Here is a 13,535-nt window from a genome sequence, read left to right as displayed (position 1 = left end):
CAACCCCCTTTCTCTCTCCCTCCCGAATTAACACCCAGCAGAGCCTATCAATCAAGGACAGCAGATGGCACAGTTTGTCATGCATCGTTAGAAATCTCTCAATCCTCTTCTGCCACGAAGGGAAAAACACGGGGCTGACTCTTCCAAAGCCTCAGCTGAATTCTTCCCTCTGCACGTGTGTATTTGACACACCCAAAATAAGTAAGTGTTGGGAAGACACAAGGCTCCCCATGGGATGTAGTGCAGAAGTGGGGTTTGGCGTCGCAGAAGATTCATGGTCCTTTGTCACGCAGTAGGAACATACACTGTCCCCCTCTGCTTGCAAAGTTCTCTCTTCTTCATCTTTTGAGCTTTGCTGCCCAATTTGGACAAAACCTCAAACTCTTTTATAATGGCTAAAAGGACCTCCTGCTCCTTGCGGTGCTCAGCGAGGTACAGGTGGGTTGGGAGCTCATGAGGGAACTCTTCTCTTGTATCAGATAAGGCACAAATGAAATCTCTGTGCTTTGCTGAGGGTAGGAGCACTCTCCTCTGGTCTAACCTCTGCCATGGGAAGCAAAGGGGTGGGAGACCTCAAGCCGCCTGGTTTCTCCCATCAAGAGAGAAGGACTTGGTTCACCTCCTTCTCCCCTCTCTGCACTGAAGTCAGTGGCCCACAGCTGCCCACCGCACCGTCCTCAGTGCAGACTCTGCCTCCAAGGCGAGATCTGGCTCTCTGGTTTCTCAGAGCTTTGGAAGATGACCACCTCAGGAGTCAGGACTATGTTAAAGTATGGACATGAAGGGAATGAATCAAGCAGGAATTCTCCTGGGCTCTGGTATCAATGGTATATGGGCAAGGGCTTCTGAATGCTTTATGGTTGCGCTCTGTGAAGGGCTTCAGTCCTGCTTTTAAATCACAGCAGGTCTACAGGCAAGTTGTGTCCATCCTGAAGGTGGTGGAAGAAGTCAGTGCTCTTCTATATGATACTAGTGATCACTCCATCTGTGAAGTGCCAGCTGGCCTCCTGTGCTTCACATGGGTCATGTGAGATTCGCTTACTGGATAGCTTTTCGCTTAAGGACATGGAAGAGGGCAGAAGTCCTTCCTCAATTTCTGCAAGATTAGAAATAGGGTTGCACAAGACTATCTCTGCTATTACGATACACCGTAGCATGGCAATGTTCAGTTTTCCTCTCTGTGTTACGGTCTGTCCTGCCTCCCTGCTCTACTCAGCAACTGTTGAAGGACATCTCATTTCCATTAGTGGACACATTTCAGTGTTAGTGCTGTGCTAGATGGGACACGAGGACAGAGCACTCTGATTGTTCTTGGCCTTCCGCAATATTCAGTAGCGTTTAGACTCTGGGCCTCTTGAAACACATGTTCATTGTTTTACTAGTCTGCTTGCTTGTGCATACAGGAGAGGAGTTCGTACAGTGGCTGTACTACGCCTTGACTTGTGATTCCAAACCGAGGTAGCCCGAGGTATCCAATTTAATACCTCTTTGCTTACATGGTAACAACATTGTCATAGGATTTCTTGTGCTGTATGTCATGTCAGTAATTGCATCCCTTGTGGGGAGTTCCTGTACATGTCAATAATTTCCTTCTCCCATTACAAGAGAGAAATAAGGCATGCATATTCCTCACACTTGTAATTATAGCACTTGGTGCTCCTTGTACTCCTGTGCTTATATTGCTAAGCAAAGGATCAAACATGACTTTTTAAACAGAACGGTATTCTGTCGCATCCCTGCCCAAATGAAGTATCTTCTGGGATCAAAGATAAACTCTGAAATAATTGTTGGATTATATTTTCTGTCTTTGGTGTGATGTGTTCATCCACTTCATCTCTTTGAGCCAGATCTTCTGGTGCTGTAAACTGCTGTTGCTCTAATATAAGCCAAGGGAGCCACACTAGTCCATACCCACTGATGTCTGTCCCTTAATGTCAACAGCCAACATACCTATTAAGTCCCTGTCAAATGTAAAGGAAACAGATGGCTCTTGTGTTGGAAATAGCCTCACGTCTCATTCCTTTCCTTGGTTTTCGTTTGTTCATTTTCCCCTGTCTGTCTGTGTTCAGCTCCTTCCTTTTCCTCCTCCTGGTGCATGGACCCATGGCCCACACGGCAGAACTGCGTAAGAAGCATTTTGAGTTTTCCGCTCAAGATACCTCAACTTGGTTTCAGTCAGATTAATTAACCCTTCTTTTCCCCCACCACCCTTATGTTTGGTGCATTATGCAAGAGTAAAGTTTGCCTGGCATAGAATTAGGTTATAAACCGGGCTGCCATTAAGAAGCGATTCCAAAACTGTGTTGCTCCCCTGACTTTTGAGGGACCAAGAAGCTCCGGTGTTTACTCTCTAGAAAATTTATATTTGATGCCTCAAATAAAATTGACTTCCAGCTTCCCAACTGGCTCTGTCCTGCTCCTTCCTCTGCATACAGAGCTGTATATCAACCCCGGTGTTTCTATACTGGGAACGAGGAGTTGCAAATGTAATGTGTGTAAAGAAGTTAGTGCCAAACAACATGCCCAGTAGCTTTAGCTGCTGATTTGGCAGGAGCGTCCTCTGCTGTTACCGGCTTGGAGCCCTGCTAACAGAAAACATCTAATGATACAGGTGTGAATTGCAGTAGCCTTGAGATGAAGACGATTTGGTAATGTTTGGTGAGTTATGACCAAATTCAGCCTTGATGTAATTCCACTAAAACAGTTAGCACTACGCCTGTTTGTCTGGATCTTAGGACAAGCGGCTCATTTTCATGGACATGAGAATTACACACTTACATTTGCATTGAGGAGAGGAAACTGCTGCAAAGACTGAAAAAAATCCCATTTACATGCTAGACAGAAAACTTGATCTTCCCCCAAAATAATAATTTCTCAGTACAAATAAGAAGTTAATTGATTTGGAAGAAAGCCAGTTAAAGAAATTCTTTGCAGTGGGTAAATTTACTGTGCATAATGTGCCAGGTTTTATCTGTATAAACAGAAATGGATAATTTCAAACTCTGCTAATACTGCTCTGAATTTTGCATCTGAATTAACACTTCAGTGCCACTGCGTGTCTGTGAGTAATTTGGAGTGTTAGTTGGGAGAGAGGCTGTTGCTTTGTCCCATGGAGGTGCGACAAGCGGAGCCCTCCTCGCCTGCTGCCTCCAACTGACTCCAGGTCCTTTTCCGGGGGCGGGGGGATTTTCTGATCCCGCTAGAGTTGACCAGATCGTTGGGAGAGGATCCTCCATGACCGACAAGGATCGGACCAAAGGGCCAGCGGAGGGGGAGCTGCCTGAAGACCCCAGCATGATGGGCAGGCTTGGAAAAGTTGAAAAACAGGTATATTGGGTCAGGAGGGAGTTCTTATCAGAGGGTGTTGCATGCATTGCGTTGGTTTTTTCTTGCCTTATTTTTCCCCAGGGGGACATTACCATTTAGAAAAAAAAGTAAGAGCTAAGAATATTTTGAAAAAGAAACAAGGTGTTATGAAAGGGCACTAAACGTCTTGGAAGCCTAAGTGCTACTTTCAAAACAGGCGCTTTGGAGTCTGTGACGTATAGTCTTTCTTTTTTAGTGAGTTTACCAAAAGTCTACATTATTTTTGAAAATGGCGCATTGGTTTCTTTGCCACCATACTAGACATGTTTCAAATGAGTCCATGAGCCTGGCTGCTGTAGCTGCTGGCCTTGCTGAAGGTGAAAATCTTCCTGGAGGATAAGGCTCAGAAATCGCCATGGCCATCTGAGCCCAGGCAAGTGCCAAATGCAGTAAGGAGCTGCAAGGATGCGAGTGTGCTCCAGATTTCCTGGAATTCGGTGCCTGTCGGAAAGATTATAGGAGCTTAAGGAAAACCCTGTAACAAGGTGGAGAATTAAACACTTCAGAATAGGGCAATTAAATATTTACTAAAAGTTTCAGTTTGGTGTAGGTCAGTGTAGGCAGAGGTCATCTGTGAAGCCCAGCCCCACACTTGTGCCTAGATGGGTTGGAAATTGCTTGTACTCAGGATGTTAATGTGCTTCAACCTGCGTGCAGCGTGTAGCACTGGAACTGTGGTGTTTTGCAGGTTCAGTCAATGGAGAAGAAGCTGGACTTCCTGGTGAACATTTACATGCAGCGGATGGGCATCCCACCAACGGAGACGGAGGCTTATTTTGGGTCCAAAGAACCAGACCCAGCACCTCCCTACCACAGCCCCGAAGACAGCAGGGAGCACATTGACAAGAACGGCTGCATCATCAAGATCATCAGGTCCACCAGCTCCATGGGTCAGAAGAACTTCTCTGCCCCGCCAGCCCCGACCAACACATGCCCGCCCTCGACGTCATGCCAGCAGCAGGTCTACCAGCGGCAAAGCCATGGCTCCTCGCCCGTTGGAGACCCCGGCTCGCTGGTCCGCATCCCACCTCCACCCTCCCACGAGCGCTCCTTGTCAGCATATAGCGGTGGGCACAGGGCGAGCGCAGAGTACCTGAGGAACGAAGACATTACAACCAAACACCACGAGAGTGCCATGAGAGACAGCGACACGTCCATCTCCATCCCCTCAGTAGACCACGAGGAACTGGAGCGCTCTTTCAGCGGCTTTAGCATCTCCCAGTCCAAAGAGAATTTGGACATCCTTAACAACGGTTGCTATGCAGCTGTGGCCAAAATCAGACCCTACATTGCAGAAGGGGAATCAGACACCGATTCTGACCTCTGCACGCCCTGTGGTCCTCCTCCCAGGTCGGCCACGGGCGAGGGACCCTTCAGTGACATGGGCTGGTCAGCCCCCAGGCAGTGAAGCCTTCTTGCAGCCACCGAGCCACATCCGAGCACTGGCAGCTGCCCGCTCCAGCTGTCTACACGTCGAACTGCTCAAGGAGATTCACAGCTAAGGTTTTCCTCCTTCTAGGACATCCTTAGCTGGCAGATACTTTCTTGCAGCTTATTCTGCGGGGGAACAAGCAGGTCTGAGCCTGCATTTGTGGAAGAGGTCACGGTGGTGAGCGAACTGGAGCCGTGAAGTCCAGATTTCTTTCATACTCTCTTTCTAAGATCATTAGGTGAAATGATTTCATGGTGCAGGGTAGGCAATTTGCAATTCTTGGGAATCTTCAGAAGTGCAGGGCAGGAATAAATCACCCAGCCAGGGCCTTTGGAGGTCACAGTAACTGGTGGCTCACAAGTGTTAGGTGGGAATTGCCACGTCATGGCACTGGTGATTACACCTTTAGGAATTTTGGAGTCATGGAATGAACACATGTCTGTTTCTGGCTTAGATTTCAGGTCACGTGTAATTATGGGGGGTTGTTACTCTGTGGTTCCCCATTAACCGTCAGGAAGGTGGTATAATTCCAATATAATACATGGAAACGTTGCGTAGGCCCCTGGAGGAGAGGGAATGTTGGCTGGAATATTTGCATGAACAGAAGACATGGCCTCAAAGTGGGACAGGTTAGGATACCACTCTGAACCAGAACGGTTTGGAAATTATCCCATCTTAAGAAACTGAAAAACTCAGAAATATGAGCTTGAGTGCAAGAAGAGAGACAACCCAGAGGGCAGAGAAATGAGACAGAGAAGGAGGACAAGAGACTGCGGGGCTGGAATTTTATGTTTTAAACCATGTATTATATTTAATTATCTCTCCTCCCGTTCACAACGGACCTGGAGGTGCTTTGGAAGCAAAGGCAAACCAAAGGCAACCCCTCTGGAGGGCTGCCACGGTGTGAAGCCATTCTCATGGTCAGCAGTGCTGGAGGCACAGCCACCAGGCCAAAAGGAGAGGGTACATATGCAAGATGCTGTGGTCCCTGCATTGCTGCGAGTTAAGTGCTGAGCTCCATCCTTTTGAAGCCTTGTTGGTCAGAGTGGGCACTTTTCTTACAGTTTGCATTGTGCCTGAACACTTTTGCACACACTATGCCCCATGAAATTCTTCCCTTTCTTCCTCTGCCCTGCCAAGAATCTCACACTCTTGTTCTCGGGACATCCTTCGGTTTTGTTTGGATCCCTCAAGCTGAGTTAAGAGGTGCTTCTTCGTTTCTTCATGCTCTTTCAGAAGCCTCTTACCTGTGCTTGCCTGCAAGTTGTGCCAATCCAAGTCTGCCCCGTTTTGTTGTTGTTAAAGTACTTTCTTGTGGAAAGATCGTTGTGTCGTTATCAGGAACCTCAGCAGCGCATTCAGCTGGGGGAAGGCGAGGGGAAAAGCGATGCTCAAAGTTTCTTTTGGGACCAAAACGAAGTCACAAAGTGATCCTTTACGTGGATAGGTTGGTGGGGTTTTTTTGCAAGGGGGTGGGTCAGGAAAAGTTGTGTTTGGGATCCATCTCCAGGGCTGAGACACCGTGGCCAGCATTGTGCCTCTGAACCCTCCTGTGCATCTACAGCCCAGATCCCGTGTGTGTTTTCTGCTGGGGCTGTGTCTGTGATTTCCAACCCCGTCTCTCCACATTTTCCCTGTGTCGTATCAAGAGTCTGTTAAGGATATTTAGGTGACAACTTCATTTCTGTGTGGCCTTTGAGAGGTTGAACATTGACTTGCTTGGCGTGAAGGGAGAATCACAGCCTTTTTCTCTCCTCCTCTTTGCTTGACCCGAGGCAGCAACCAGGGGAGACCCAGGACTATTTTGGCCTTAGGGAAGACGTGGGTGCAGGCTGACAGCTTGCAGATGGGAAATAAAACCATCCTTTTGCTAGTGCTCAGGACCAACGCACAGGTCTTCACATGGGATTGAGGAGTGGGGAAAGGCTCTGCACGATTTTTCCTGCCATTTTTCACCAGTCAGGAGGGGAAACCATTTTTCTTATAGGGAACTTAGGCTTCCAGCCATGCTAGTTCCTTTCTTTCCCATTTGATCCATTTTTTTTGTTACCTCCTGCAGTTTTTCCCTCTCTGCTTGTGCTCCCAAACTCCTTTTGGCTCCAAATTTCTTTGTGCAAGGTGAACCCAGTGATGCCCTTGGCTTCCGTACAGAGAAATCTTTGAATGCAAAATGGCTGCAGATTGTGCAGATTTGCCCCTGACATGTTGCAAAACGAGCTGCCTTCTGGCAGAGCAAGAAATGTCAGCAGGTCCCAAATCAGACTTGCTGTCATGTGTTTTCTAGTGACCACAAGAATGGAAATTACATTGGGTGAGGCAAAAGTCAACATTGCTCCAGCCAGCGGCTCGCTGCAAGTTTTGTCCAAGTCAGAGATAACAAAGATTTGTTATCTTATTAGTTTGCAATTACTTTTCGAGGCCTGCTGGAAATTTGGCACAGAAGGGTATGATATAAAGGCAGGAACTCCAGATGAGGATGATGTCATGCGGTCCTATTGCAGCACAGGTACATGACTGGTCTTTAATATAGGAGGCAAAGTCAACAGGACTTCAAGGCACAATTTTTGCGGGATGTAATTTTCATCATGTCCTGATTTTGAAGCCCTCTTGGCTCTATTTTGAATGTTCATTTCCTAGTTCTTATTGCAAAATCCCTTTCTCCCGCCCAGATGGTGTTACACCCTTAAAAGCAGATACTGCCAGCGTGTCCCGAGGAGACGCAGTTCCACTGCGTCCTCTGAGTTTTCCACGAGCTGAAATCTGGCAGTCTTTTACCTCCTTTAGGAACTGCATAGGAAGAATTGTGTTTTCCCTCTTCAAGTTATTACGCCAGAGTTTATAAAGATCTTCTGACTGGTAGCTTTAAAAGGTGTTGGATTTGTCCCGCAATCACTGATTACAGAAAACTGGTTTTATATACCTGCAGCACAGATTGTGTCTTGCTGCTACAAATTTCACATAGAATTTTTTTTGGAAGGTGTAAGAAATATTCCACCTTTATCGGTGGCATCATTTCAAAGAAATTCTGACACATGCCTCCATCCACAACCATGCCATAAATCATCACTTCTCATTCATCCAGGCCTGGATTTTTGGGTTAACTCCAGAATTAACTCCAAATAATGCTCCTTATTTCCATGAAATGCTTTATGCCTGCATAAATGATAATAGAGCCTGCTCGTTGCTTAGTGACATATAAATAATTTCATTTCTGTCCTAAATCATAGTCCAATACTCCCTGCAAAGTCTTCACTTTCAATCCCTCAATTTCCCCATGCCTGTATCACACACTCCTGGTGGTAGTCTCCCATGAGAAGTCTTAACCATTAGATTAAAAGAAAATAAATCGGTTTTGTTTTGCTAATAAGGCAGTCCCAATGATAAAGACCTTTAAAAGGATGGACAGGCAAACTTTGTCCATCTGCTGAGCCTCTCTTGGGCTGGTCTTTGCTCCCCTGTTCCTCCCAAGTCTGGTTCTGTATTTTTTGGAGGACAGAAACAAGTTTTAGACAATGCCAAGTGTGGACAGAGGAGACCAAGGAGAGCTGAAGAAGATGTGAAAGCCAAATTTCCAGCAGGCCATCTTGAACTGCTCCAGGGGTGCCCGTGCCCACGCGCGGTTGCGTGCACAGAGCCATGTTTCGAGGTGCATTTGTGCTGAACGTGAAGCCATGGCCTTGGACCAGGGCCTGGGATCTGGTCTCCAAGAAACTTTTGGACTTTTTTTTTTCAGGCTCTGAGTCTAGGTCTGGAGAGAAATATTGCAAATGGCCCCACAGGCGGGATGGAGCAATCCCTGAGACTGGGACCTGAAGCCACAGTCAGTTTTTGGGTGCTTCAGGTCCAAGCGTGAGTTCAGGTTGTCTGAGGAGTTCATGTCTTTGAACAGGAGACGTGGCTGGAGATATTTCAATCTCTGTGCAGGTGGCCTTTCATATTGTGACCCCGAGACACAGGAACAGAGCACTAGCCATAAGTCGAATTTCCCAATATTTGGGAAGGGACTTTAATGTTACTCAAGTGCAGTTTTTGTATGTGAATTTCCTTGTTGACTCATTTTCCTATTAATAATTTTTAAAACAAGAATGTCAAGGAACTCACTGAAAACAAACCTCTTGTCCAGCTCAGAAAGCCATTATATTTCTTTAGACAGACTATGTGATAGATCAGATTTTCTAAAAATGTATTTTGTTTCAAATGCTGCTTAATAGATCCAAATAAATTCTGCAGGGTCATTGCTATTTACAGATAAATAGGTATATTTTTACATTTTTAATTGATTTTTAAGATTTTAAATTATGTGAATTTTTAGAACAAGTTTGTATAATCTACCTGAGAAGCCAGAGCATCACCTCAGATACAAATGCTCCCCTTCCTAACAGTTACCCAAGAGAAAAGAAAAACACATTTACTCATATTTTTCTCAAGAGGTAGCTACTGCTAACCTCATGTCCCTGATATCCTCAGACCACTGTGGTCACAGCAACATTACTGCTAAAAACAAAATGTAAGTATTAAAAGAGAAACTGAAATTCCTAAGGGATTTGCCCAAGTGTTATCCCATATAAAGACCCTTAGCAGTGAGTATTGTATTGGGAATGTTAAAAAGCCCAGGAGCAGGCTAAGGATTTCTGTTTCTCCATCCACGCTCGTGTGAACCCTCAGGTTGAGCGAGCCCTGAGCCTCCATCCCTTTCTTCCCAGCACGCCTGTGGTCCTCCGACCCACGGCCGCACGCCCGCATCCTCTCACCCGCTCTCCATCACGGGTCAGCATCTTCTGTTTTCATCAGCTTCCTTTCCGTGAACCAGAAACAAGGAAATCAGATACAAAAGCTCCTTCACCTGCAAGTAACATTGAGGCTGCGAAGCGGAGGGCCGTGGCACAGGGGTGAGGGCAGCAGCCCCCTCGGAGCCCCGCATGGGTCACTGCTGCTCAGCGGTGTAAAAGCAAACTCTTGCTTTTAGCACACAAACACCCCGACTTTTCTGCGTCACAGAGCAAAATCTGCTTAGAGCATGGGTGTGGGTTCGTTGGTTTTTTAACAATAACAATAGGGGTTTTTTTTAATAATAAGGATAATAATAATGCATAGGAATCTTCTTTAGTATATCTTAGTGTTTGATGCCCCAGTGACACAATACTGCTTGCCTTATATTAGTGTCTAGAGGGAGAGGGATTACACACGTTTTGATACCGTATTAATCACGCTTATAATTTAGGTAGCAGCAAGGAGCGGCTGCTGCAGGCAGAGCAGCTGGGTCCTTTTTAATGTATGAATGTGCTTTCCAGACTATCTCACTGACTGTACTCTCAATTTTGCCTACTACTGCATGCAGCCTGAGATGAGTAGACAGCAATATGCTCCAGCTGTATCTGCACTCCCAGATTGCTGTAGTACCTGACGAGGTAACATTGCCAAAAGCATCATTTTGGGGAGAGGCCGTCCTCCCTGTGACCCATCATGTAGGGTGCTGCGGTGCTTCTGTAGGTGATGCTGATATACCAAGTGTCTTTCATGCTACGACTGATCATTGCCCCATCCCTCTGATAACAGCATGCACAAACTCCACTTCTACTGCTTGTAACTAAGGGGTAAAAAAACCACGTTTGTACCTGTGGTTCCCTGAAACGTGTACGTGGGGAGGAAAAACTGCAAATTGTGTTGGCTGTGTATAACAACCTCCTTTCCATCCAGATGCCTCTGAAGAAGAGCATCTCAGATACCCCTTTCTGAGGGTTTGGAGGAGCAGGCAGAACAAGGCAGGCAGTGCCAAGGACGGAGGCCTGGTCTTCGTTTAGGAGATGCCATTTGAACCCACATGTGTGGGACTTGCCATATGTCTCTCTTAATTCCCGTAGGGTTCTCTCGCCTGCATCCAGCTCTGGTGTGCGTGTGCGTTTGTACCTGCAGCCCAGCCCGAGGGCCAGGGGGGAATGTGACTCCCAAACTTTGGAAACCTCTCTTTGAAAATTTCATCCACCCTTGTCTACAGCCCTTGGGGGTCTCGGGGACCCTGCAGCTGTGCCATATCCATTCCTTGTGGAAGCATCTCTTACTCTCCTTACGGAGAGGCGCTGAGCTACCTTCATATCACCATAAATGTTTTGCCACAGTTCTCCTCTCTGTAATACCAGACTGTCATGAGGCCTTTGCGGTTTGCCCACCTTGCTGGTGTTTGCAGTCTCTTGTATCTCTTTGTACTGCTGCCATAATCTAGTTTGACACTGGTCCCATATCCTCACCTTCCTTGTCCAGACTATATACAAGTGACAATGTAATGGCAGAACTCTGCTCTGAGACTTGCTTTTGGCCTGGCATCACTGAATGCACCAGAGAGCTTTCATGTTTTGTTAGCATGACAGTTTTGCTTTTTATTGGCAATTTATTTGCTTCCTCATTGAGCCACCGTGGCCTCAGCACATCCCTGTTTTTTTCTGCTGGAGCCTTTCAGCGCAGGGATGGAGTCTATTTTGCCCCTTGTGCAGCGCCTGTAAGGGTTTGTCCCCTTGGCTTTAGCTGATTACAGTGAAACAGCAGTGAGGGTTCGGGTCAGGTTTTCTTGTCAAGCTGAACATCTCAGAGAAGAGCTTACAGACTCTAACAGTGTTGATGCTTTTGCTCCCTGAAGCAAGAGCTGCTTTCAAGACCCCAGTCCCCTTCAGCGGTCCATGCATGTGGCTTTGCATGCCAGGCTCCAGCTCAATAATGGGGAGAAACAGAAAGCAGCTGGTCCAAGCTGTGCTATTTCCAAAGCTGCCAGTGAACCTGGAAGCATCTTGCCCTCTCCTAATTCCTGTAAATAAAGCCGCAGATGAATTGTTCAAGCAGCATCTGTTTGCCTAGTCCTGAGAAACTTGAGCTAACTGCAAAGCTTTCCAAAACTCAGTGCCAAGCTCAGGCTAGATTTCACCTGCAGCTATGCCTATAATTTTAGGGCAGGGTTAATAGTTTCAGGTAGAAGCCATGCCAAAATCTCCAGTTTGCGTGGTTCTGGTCCAAAACCAAGGCTGAATGTCACGCTGCCGGTGAAGCCTCCTCTGGAATTTCGGCTCCATTTGACACTGATGACTGTGGAGCTGGGGAGATGCTCTCTTCTTCCCACTCCACACAAGAAAAGGTCGGCACAAGCCTTGCAAGCCAAGATGAGAAAATGCCTCCTTATTTTAGCATGCCGTGAGCACCTCCCGTTAAAAGTAGAAGCAGCATTTCACAGTAATCCCTTAAACCTGACCGACACAGTTGCCATGACCCAGTGTTTCACATATGCAGTGATGCTCATGAAAGGGATTTATTACAGGTGTGGATATAGAGGGCTCAGTCCTTTAGCATCTCAGTAGACACCATGTTCAGCCTTGCTGATGACCTGAGGAGAAGTCATCAAAGCTGGTGACAGGCATTTTGTGTCCTGCCTGGTTATTCACACTGGTCCAGCATCTTCCCTGAAGCTGAAGATATCCTGTGCTCCTGTCAGCGGGCAGGATGGGGACCCTTCTGTGGTGGTTACTCTTCCCCACCACCCAAACCCAAACCCTAAAATTTGAAGTTTCTTCACTTTTTCTCAAAAAATTCACACATGGGGTAGAGAACCTGAGACTTTCAGGAACACCGAGGCAAAACAAGACATAGCTGATAAATGACAGAGGTTTTGTTATTTTAAATCAAGAGCAGATTTTAAACATAGTTGCAGTTGCTGCGTGGTATATCAAATGCTTTAGGAGATTAAATAAATTATTCTTATAAATGTTTTATTCTTTTATCAGTAATTCATATAGGTGGGTGCCACTGTTCTTATACAGCAGTGCTCCACACACTAAAACTATATTCCTGTTTCTCCAGTATAGACATTGTATTTATGAAATTTATCTTGCTTAGTGTCACTTTGGCACACTAGCCACATATACTGCACACAGATTGCACATTACATGCCAAATGCTGATAGGTATCACTAAATATAATAAGCGTATGTGTGTTGAACAGACACCAAACAAAGTGTTTACCTGCCTAGTTTGTGATATGACTCAACTTAACTGGGAAAAGAGAAAAATGAAGATCCTGTTTTGTTAAGAAATACACTGCATTTGAATGCTTCTTTAAACAGATTTTACCAGGAAGCTAAAATAAGTGAGATTGCCTCTGCAATGTTACTTAAAAAATACCTGAACAAAACAAACACACACAGCCCGAAAATACTGAACAACTACTGTATTTCTATATATTCTTCATTGCTATTCATCTGAACTGTAAATTCTGTACAGATTGAATGAAGTTCACAGTTTATCTTTGTCATAACCTGCAAGATAAAAGGACAACACAACTTTGGCTGCAAAAGCGTGCGCATGTTGTTTGCGTACATGCATACACGTATTGCTGTACGTGCGTGTGTATACAAACACATGCACACACATGCTTTAAAACAGATAAAGCTGCATCCGAGATGCACAGGGGGAAAAAAGTTCTTTTTTTGGAGGTGGGAGAGTGGGTAAAACCAAACCAAAAGACTATTTCAATAATGTATATCTATCAAAAAGGAAGATTTGCAAAGGGAATTGATGTGTAACTGCCATCCCAAGGAGAAATCCCACTTCTGAAGGCAGCGCAGGCCATGCAGCGGAGTGATGCCGTTGCTTTAAATGATAATTTCTTTGGCTTCCTTTCAAACAAACAAACAGAAGAATATAGTGGCCAGTGCCAATTCCAAGTCCAAACCAAACAGCCCATTCCTAGGATGTGTGGC

General features: G+C 45.9%; 1 protein-coding gene across 6 annotated transcripts in view; it reads left to right on the top strand.

Annotated features, from left to right (window-relative positions):
• The window catches only part of KCNQ2 (potassium voltage-gated channel subfamily Q member 2), a 67,802-nt gene extending 63,028 nt beyond the window's left edge, over window positions 1–4,774 (top strand). For all 6 annotated transcript variants that reach the window (XM_050907248.1, XM_050907250.1, XM_050907249.1 and 3 more), the window contains 2 exons: window positions 3,204–3,327; window positions 4,055–4,774. In XM_050907248.1, coding sequence (XP_050763205.1) covers window positions 3,204–3,327; window positions 4,055–4,774 — 844 coding nt within the window. The remainder of the gene's footprint in view (window positions 1–3,203; window positions 3,328–4,054) is intronic.
• The last annotated feature ends 8,761 nt before the right edge of the window (window positions 4,775–13,535 follow it).

This window comes from Gymnogyps californianus, chromosome 17, assembly GCF_018139145.2.
Source record: "Gymnogyps californianus isolate 813 chromosome 17, ASM1813914v2, whole genome shotgun sequence".
NCBI lineage: Eukaryota > Metazoa > Chordata > Aves > Accipitriformes > Cathartidae > Gymnogyps > Gymnogyps californianus.
The sequence above is the reverse complement of the archived record's forward strand: the minus strand, read 5'-3'. Positions and strand labels throughout refer to the sequence as shown.